Source organism: Pygoscelis adeliae, unplaced genomic scaffold, assembly GCF_000699105.1.
Source record: "Pygoscelis adeliae isolate BGI_AS28 unplaced genomic scaffold, ASM69910v1 Scaffold318, whole genome shotgun sequence".
NCBI classification, from domain to species: domain Eukaryota; kingdom Metazoa; phylum Chordata; class Aves; order Sphenisciformes; family Spheniscidae; genus Pygoscelis; species Pygoscelis adeliae.
Genome location: NW_008825430.1, coordinates 686,326 through 694,376, shown reverse-complemented (window position 1 = coordinate 694,376; position 8,051 = coordinate 686,326). Strand labels below are relative to the sequence as shown.

The 8,051-nt window shown below is 42.3% G+C and overlaps 1 protein-coding gene across 2 annotated transcripts in view; it reads right to left on the bottom strand.

The window, feature by feature from the left end:
• Positions 1 to 8,051, bottom strand: part of CEMIP (cell migration inducing protein, hyaluronan binding) — a 53,148-nt gene that overhangs the window by 20,896 nt on the left and 24,201 nt on the right. For both annotated transcript variants that reach the window (XM_009330896.1, XM_009330897.1), the window contains exons 12-13: positions 7,654 to 7,863; positions 1,814 to 2,019 (exon numbers count right to left, since the gene is read on the bottom strand). In XM_009330896.1, coding sequence (XP_009329171.1) covers positions 1,814 to 2,019; positions 7,654 to 7,863 — 416 coding nt within the window. The remainder of the gene's footprint in view (positions 1 to 1,813; positions 2,020 to 7,653; positions 7,864 to 8,051) is intronic.

The window sequence follows — 8,051 nt, the reverse complement described above, 5'->3', positions numbered from 1 at the left end:
TTTCCCTTGACAAAGTAAAAGCTAAAAATGTTTCTTTGGACAAAACCCCAGTTTGTTCTGAGAACAGAATGGGTGATACTGATACAGTCTCAGCAGATTGAGAGTATTTCCAAATAAAAGAAATCCCCCAAAGACTTTTAGCTGTTAGGCATCAATCAGCTTCTAACTGTCTCATTTTCAGGATGAAAGTCTGGCTCCAGAGACTCTCATTGATTTTTTGTGGGTCAGAAATTTAGGGGGTTTTTAGTGTAGATTTTTTCCCCCCTCCAATTACAGCAGAATAAATTCCTGGAGAAAAATCTGGACTACGGGCGGAAGTGTTTCTGTCTCCCAGGAGCTTCCACATGGCACCAAGACTTTGTGGTCTGAAGACAAATCTTCACCATGGAAGACCTCCCATTCTGTTGTACAGAGGTCTTGTCCTCAAGATGATCCACCATCAATTTTAAACTCTTAAAGGCAAGCGTGACATCCAGCTTTTAAAGGAAAACACTCTGAAAACAACATGGTTCCATAGATCTTCTCCAGACCACTTACTATGCTCCCTGGACTACAGCTGGGGATCTGCTTGCCTAGCTGCTAAGCACACAGGTTTTGCTTTAAGAGTTCAGTATTCTCTCAAGAAGAGTTGGAGGGATGGGGGAAGAAAAAGAAAGATAATTAGCTGCCTGATATGCATCAAAATGTGTAGGTTCCCTGAACAGCCAGCAATTAGCAATGAAATCATATTCCTAAGTTGTGCGCCTTGATTTTGGGGCAGAAAAACAGCTGGAAAATCATGGAAAGGAGGGCTAGAATGGCCTTCAAGAGCTCAGTGAGTCCATACCGTGCCTTATGACAGGGTCAACTACAACTACAGTATTTGTGATTGGCATTTCTCTAGCCTGTGCTTAAAAATTACTGCTAATGAAGAATCCATGTATTCCTCTCAGAAAAAATTCTAGTGCAGGCCAAGCTGGTTGTGTTTCTTCTATACTTCACCTGATTTTTTTTTCTACAAGGCAACAGAATGGCAAAAAGAACTTGTAAAATCCCTTCTTATTGCAAATGCTTCTATGATCCTCATCTAAACCTCAGTTGGCAGATCAGCAAGGACACTTAGAGGAAAGGATCTTGCAAAAAGGGGGATGAAAGGCATTCGGCATTTTTCAACTTTAACACAGCGTTTGTGGCAAATAGAAGTTTTGAGAAGTTCTCATGGAAAGGTTTTCATGAGCTCGTGTATAGACAGACTATTAGAGACCCAATGGGCATACACAGTCTTTGATCTTTTGTTGTCAAGTTCTAATTCTGTGCTAAACTGCATTTATTATATTATTTTGGTTTCACTCCACCGTTTGGGTAGACTGTGCCAAATGAATACATAATGCCAATGCTGTATCATCAAACAGTATCCGTTCTTTGCAAATAATGACTTCTGAATTAATGGGAATATTTTCAAAATCAGCTACCATTTGACGTGAGCACGAATGTCAGATCCCAGCCCATTCTCAACTCAGCAACTTTTTGCTGAGCCATTGGGGTCAAGACTCCAAAAGAAAGAGAGATTTTCAATATCTGAGTTTCTTCTATACTTCACCTGATTTATGCTTAATGATTCTATGATTCTATGCTAAAAATGAAAACTACACCCTAGGTGCGTAGGCATCTGAATAACACAAGTATAAAGACCCCGAGGGCACTGCTCTCCCAACCTTTGGGGCATGCAGCACAGACCTCTACAGATGACTACATAATCGTATACACGTAATGCTATCTTTTATGGCTAAGTGCTGCAAAGAAAAGAAAGAAGAAAAGGAAGGCTCCCACTCACCTACAGTCCTGCCTGGGTTTAGGGATGTACCCTGGGTAAGCGCCCTCCGTGATCAGCTTGCACATCCTGCTGTCTCGGTCGGAGGGGAGTAGAGTGCTAGGTTTCACAAGCAGTCCAAGGCAGTGATCAAATGTGTTGCGCTCTTCTGGTCCATCCTCCGTAAAGAAGCAATGGCCCAGTGCATCATAACCCACAACATCCTTCACCTGCATGTACAAAACAAAGGTCAGTGTTCAGGTTTCATGCTTCAGCCACTGCATAATAAGAAGAAACTTTACAACAATGGCACATAGGAACCTCAGTACCCTCTTGAACTCAGGGTGTATAAGCAAAACCAAAAGCACAATCACTCTCTGCTCTTCAGAGCTTATAGTCTAAGCAATAACTCCAACACTTAAATTTAATTGGAATTTGTCATCCCCTAGGAAATGCTCATTCCATTCTTTTGTCTGCTTGTGAAATCAGAGACTGTCTTAGCATGAGGCTGGAAAAAACACGGGATGGAGTATGAATGGAGGATGTTAGATGTTCAAATCACATCTGGGCTCATTCATCTTCATGTGGAGTTACATGAGCAGCTACATAAAATGCATCTGAAAAATGCAGCTGAGCTGAAAAAATATTTTTTCAGGCTATCAGAGAAGCGGAAAGTTGTTTTCCAGACAGGCTGGCTTGTTTTAGGTTTGACCTGATCCTTTTTCCCAAGTTGTTGACAGCAGCTTTACTTGACCCTGAGACAAATCAGCTGGTGTTAATCAGTGCTGTTCTGGTTTTGGTTTGAATGTTGTTAACATCGGGACACCGTTGTGTTGGACAGAACAATACCCATCACCCCACTGAAAGATCTGAGAAAACAATTTCAGGAGTAGATATGTGAATTTGAGGCCTAAGGCTGGGAATCAACAACCCTCAGACACACCGTGTCCAACAAGTCAGTTGTTAGTGGATATGTCTGGGATACGGAAAATTACTTTCATGTCTCCATTGGCCAGGTGAAGTGCTGGCTCTACTGGGCTCTCTCCTTGCTCTTCACATCAGCCATCACCCATCAACCACCTTCGACTTAGGAAACCTTCCTGGCAAAGCTTAGCCTGACACCAGCGTGTTCCTACAAATGTGTCTGATGAAACAGCAACTGCCAAGGGGCAAAAGACAATATTAAATTGGATAGAAGACCTATTTATGGTGTCATTGAAAGACCTGGGTGCTCAAGCACCTGAATTACTTTTGTAGACAGGCCTGAGACTCCTCTGTCATCTTCCTGCCTCATTCTCAAGGTAAGGAGCACCAATTTCAAATAAAATCCCAGGACTAGTGTTGAAATGATTACAAATATGTTTTCACATAAGAAAGAACACTTTGCTTGCCAAACCTATTACAAGCTTACATCTGCACACACATCTATTATGTATCATCCATGCTCCAGTGTAAATACTCAAATCTCTGAACACGAGTCATCACAGTAAATTAAACACAGCTAAAATGACCTGCAAAGTGGTGCATTCCTTTAAGCTACCTCACTGAAATTTACTGCTAACTTCCCCAATCTAATTAGATGACAGCTGTTGCGAGGCCAAGGCTTCTTTATTTAGGTGTAAAACGTATGCACTAGACTGAACTGTTCCTCCTTGGAAGAATGAGCTGTCCCATCCTTGTAATTGTAAAGGTTTACAGAATAGAAGAACATTTCAGGAGAGTGAGCTATCTTCAGAGGAAGTTTTCCAAAACGTAGAGGGAGTCTTTTAACGACAGAGATGTCAGAATTGCACAGAAACTGCCACTGAAACCTGTTAGCTTTCTCTCACACAACAGTAATATTGGAAAGACACATAAGTAATAGTGCTGCAACATTTAGATGATGGAAAAGGTCTCCTTAGAGAATATTAGCCACTTTGTATGACCATGTCTTTTTCTAGCCAGCAAAGCACAGCACTAGGACTGGAACATGAAAGCCTGTAGTGACCAGACCATAGCTGGGGCAAAGCCCACCTCTGTGCATGAGGAGTAACATCACAGGGGAACGCATCTCCCGGTACGGCGAGAGAGGAGTGAAGCAGGGAGAGGAGTGCACACTGGCAGAGGGGCTCAGAGCCAGCAAACGCCCGTTGTTCTCCTAACTCATCCCTGAAAGCCCACAGAACAGCATGGAGTTATCAGCCAGGGACCCTGATGTATTTGTCACCCTCCGTTTTATTAATTACTTTCCCCATATCTCATCTCTCGGTCAGCTCTGACTTAGTTTCCTGTGCATGTTTTCATGTGCAAACCGAACGCTGAAATGCTTGGATAGCAAATGAGATGCTTGTTCCAAAATCACTTTTCCAATGGATTTAATTTTTTGTTTGATTAAAGCCTTCCTAATAGTCTATAATCTTACTTTAACCATGAGTAATTTATGGCCAGATAATGCCCTTCATGATAAAACAACTGCTGTGTAGTATAGCTGGATTGCTAAAAGCAGATACCACTGAATCAGTTAGATAGCACAACCTCTTATTCCATGAAGTACAGCTCTCCCCTGGATTCTGCCAAACTGTTTATTGACCTCCATTTAATCTCCTTCCCCAGTGGCTGTTTCTATTTTAGCTTGCACACTGGGATCCAGTGGAGAGAGTGGGAATCAGAGCAAAGTTTCATCCCTGGGATTGCAGTGGCGTAACTAGGTGGTTTTATGGCCAATGTATTAAAGAAAACATTGGGTAATTATTGCATTTTCAAGCAATAATTATGGTGAGAAAAGAATTTCTACAGATTTGTTTCCAGAAGGACCCTCTGTGCCTTCCAGTGAATATGAACTTGTAGACAAGTGCAGAAAAGCCCATCAGTGGAAGTGAGCTACTGTTGAGATAGTGACTTTTAGCACACTGTACAGACCCACAGAAAAACATTTCTGTCATCAGGAATAACTGGACACTCCTTTTTCCTAGTGTTCTCCATATGAGTATCTCTGAAGTGACATGAGAAAAGTGATAACAAAGCAAGGGGAAGCTGGTATGCAAATTACCAGCCTGCTTTAATGAGAGTTAAAAACAACTGATGCCCCTCTCCCACTTGTTAAAGCATTTGCACAGATACTCAACCACAGTCACGCGAGAAGCCCCTTTGAAGTCAGTGGCCTAACGTTAAGGACATCATTAAGTGCTGTGCTATGCTGAGGTTTAATAGCCCAGCTAGATTTTTTTTTTGTATGGCTATTTTCAAAGTGTGGTTTGTGCACATCATCAAGGCAAATTTTCCCTCAGCAAATTATGCTTTGGATCTACCTGATCTCAGAGGGAATGAATGTTACCTGGGGAAAGACAGAGCTCATCACTGTTTGCACAAATGGTGTTCATGCATGTAGAAACGGGTAGTGTTGCCCACGTAAGAAGATAATAGGCAACTAGGAAATGTACAGAATAACCATTGTACTCATCAGAGACCCATGTGGCTGTTTGTGAATATGTCTGGGGAAGAAGGAAGAGGAAAGGAAAGAAAATAGAGTCGGAAAGCAGATGAGGAGATTGCAGTGGGATCACCTGATGAATCAAGGCATGGAGCTGCTTGACTACAGATGTCTATCACAGAGCAATGAAACAACATTTAAGTGATGCAACCTTTGGAGCATGTCTTCTGTGACGCAACTGAATAAACTCGGTCAGATTGCTTTATTTCACTAGGGCTTTCTTTTCAGCTGTCAGCAATAATTATATGGTTAAAATAAAAAACAGCTTAAGTGTTATGAGTAGAGTTTAGTGTTCACACATTTTCATAAACTATAGTCAACGGAGACTAAATTTTTGACTAATGTTTCAGATTATATGTTCTAAATTCTAAGATTTCTCTTGGGTGCCTTGTCATGGAGGCAAAAGCATGGTCATTTAGGGAATTGTGGCTGTTGAGTAACAGTAAGAGAATCAAACTGCTTTCATCACCCTGTCTAAATTTCATCATGCCACCTTGGCTGGAAAACCCTGAGCACATGGATTCCTATGTTATGGATCCTCCACGGCACAGCTGTCACTTGGAGAAAGCACAAGACACAGAACTATTTCCAAATGCTCTGTATGAACCCAGCCATCTGACCGATAAGAAAAATGCCGGGCTCTGGGTGTTTGGTTTGGCAAGTATTAATCAATAGGGAATGAAGATCTCACATCAGATCCAGAAGCAGGGCTTCAGCTGACCTGCAGCTCATCAACAGCTGTGCAACCTCTGTGCAGCCAGCGAATGCGTTGGTGGTGCCATTGGTAACAGCCCATGATGGTGTGACAAATGAATCCCGCAACGCTGCCCTTCCACTCTGCACATTAATCTTATACTGAGCCCCTGTACTGGCGACTTGGAATTGAGACAATGACATAGGACCCTGAATGCCTTATATAATTTATATAGGAGAATGTCTTTTTTCTTCAGAAGCCGTGTTCACTTGGTAGGTTTTTAGGATCACGTTATAAACTTAGAAGGATAGCGGTCAAAACCCAAAACCTCAGATTCATAAATAGCAGATAGATATATATATATATATATATATATAAAATAGCTGCTCTGCTTCTGGAGCTACAATTTCAATGCCTTCTCTTCAGCTTCTGTGCATTTTAATTATGCCTGTGACTCCCCTTTCCAATGTTGCAACTTTTAGAGGTTGTAGCCTGCAGTCCTTGCCAAAAGGAAGACTGTAAGATGAAGCCCTCCATGTGCTGCGGTCAGTAAAGGAGGAAGCATTCATCAGCAAGTGAAGGGCAAAAATCATGTCTTAGCTGGGTATTGAAAGCAAATGCTATTCCCCAAATAAGTTCAAGGAAAATAGATTCTTACAGGCTCCTGCTATGAGATGGTACGATAACTTTAAAACAGTGGTATGGATATGAACCCCTAACGCACAGTGACCATCCAGGTTACAACTGCCAATGATGTATCTTCTCTTAAACCTCTGTTACAGATAGTAGCAGGGCTCTTGACTGTACAAATGCTCCTCCTCTTCAGGACTCTCATACACTTTTTTCCTTTTGGAATACGCTGCCGTCTCACTGAATGGGTGAGAGTCCTTTGCCTACAGAAATCTTGGCATTTAAGACTTCATATTTGAGCTGACACTTGGGGAAAAGTTGTCTAGTCAAAGCTGGTGTTTATTTAACACCTTTAGCAGCTCTGCTTTTGGGATAGATTTCTGCACATGTCCTGAATATGGGTAAGAAGAAGCCATCAGAGGTGGGATAACAGTGAGGAAAGCCTTTTGGGGTTATGTGCCAGTCTCCAGGATGCTCAGTAAGGTAGTGTTGTTTTCCCATTGCATCCTTACCCCAAAGAAGGAGGCACCTGGGGAGAATCTGAATGCGTTCTTACCATCTCTGGTGTGCTATAACTTGTCCGGTAAGCATAGGTCATTTTATAGATTTATCCTAAAGGATTTCTTGTTTTGGAGAGCAACTCTGACAAATCAGAGCTCTGTGAGTGCCTAATGTTGTGAACGGCATTGCAAACACAAACCTTTATTACAGGAAAGATGAAGCACACTTAAACCTTCTAATTATCCTCTTTAAATAGCAAGCTCTCTGTCTATAGATAGATCCAACTACTCATTAGAGATGGGCTGGTGCGCAGACATCACTGCACACAGACAAAAGCTCTGCCCGCTCTGAGTCACACACAGCCTACAGTGCCACACTGGCCTCTTCCTTTTTAATGCAGGTTGAAATATGCCTGGAATATATATCTACATAATCAGGATGGGGAGAGGAGTCAGACACTAGCTCTAACAATAAAACACATCACCGTGCAATAATTAAGCTGTATTCATGCTATGAGGAAATATTTTGACTGGTGCCTTGATCTCTAAGGTAGACATTGGGGCTTCTTACCAGTAAACCATTGGATCCATGGACTGTGACGCAGCGGGAGAAGGTATGGTGGATGGAGACATCCTTCACGTACGTTGGAGGGTTGTAGCCTCCTTTCTCATCTACATCTCCAGCCATATGGAAGTGAATTGGGTAATGTCCCATTGTCTGCTGGCCCATATATTTTAATTCTAGACCTTCAATATGGGTAGCTTTAAAATCAAGACCAATCTGGAGAACAACAGAACATCAGTCAAGAAACATAAAAGACTGTTGAGGGTAAGAAGGAGAGGGAATACAGGGCTAGGAAGGGTTGTACTGTATCTGCTAGAGAGATTTACTGGGTGTGGAAGGGAGTCTATGGCTGCAGGGGGAGGGGAAGAGGGGCATGGGGGCTAAGGGGGCCATAGTTGCTCTGG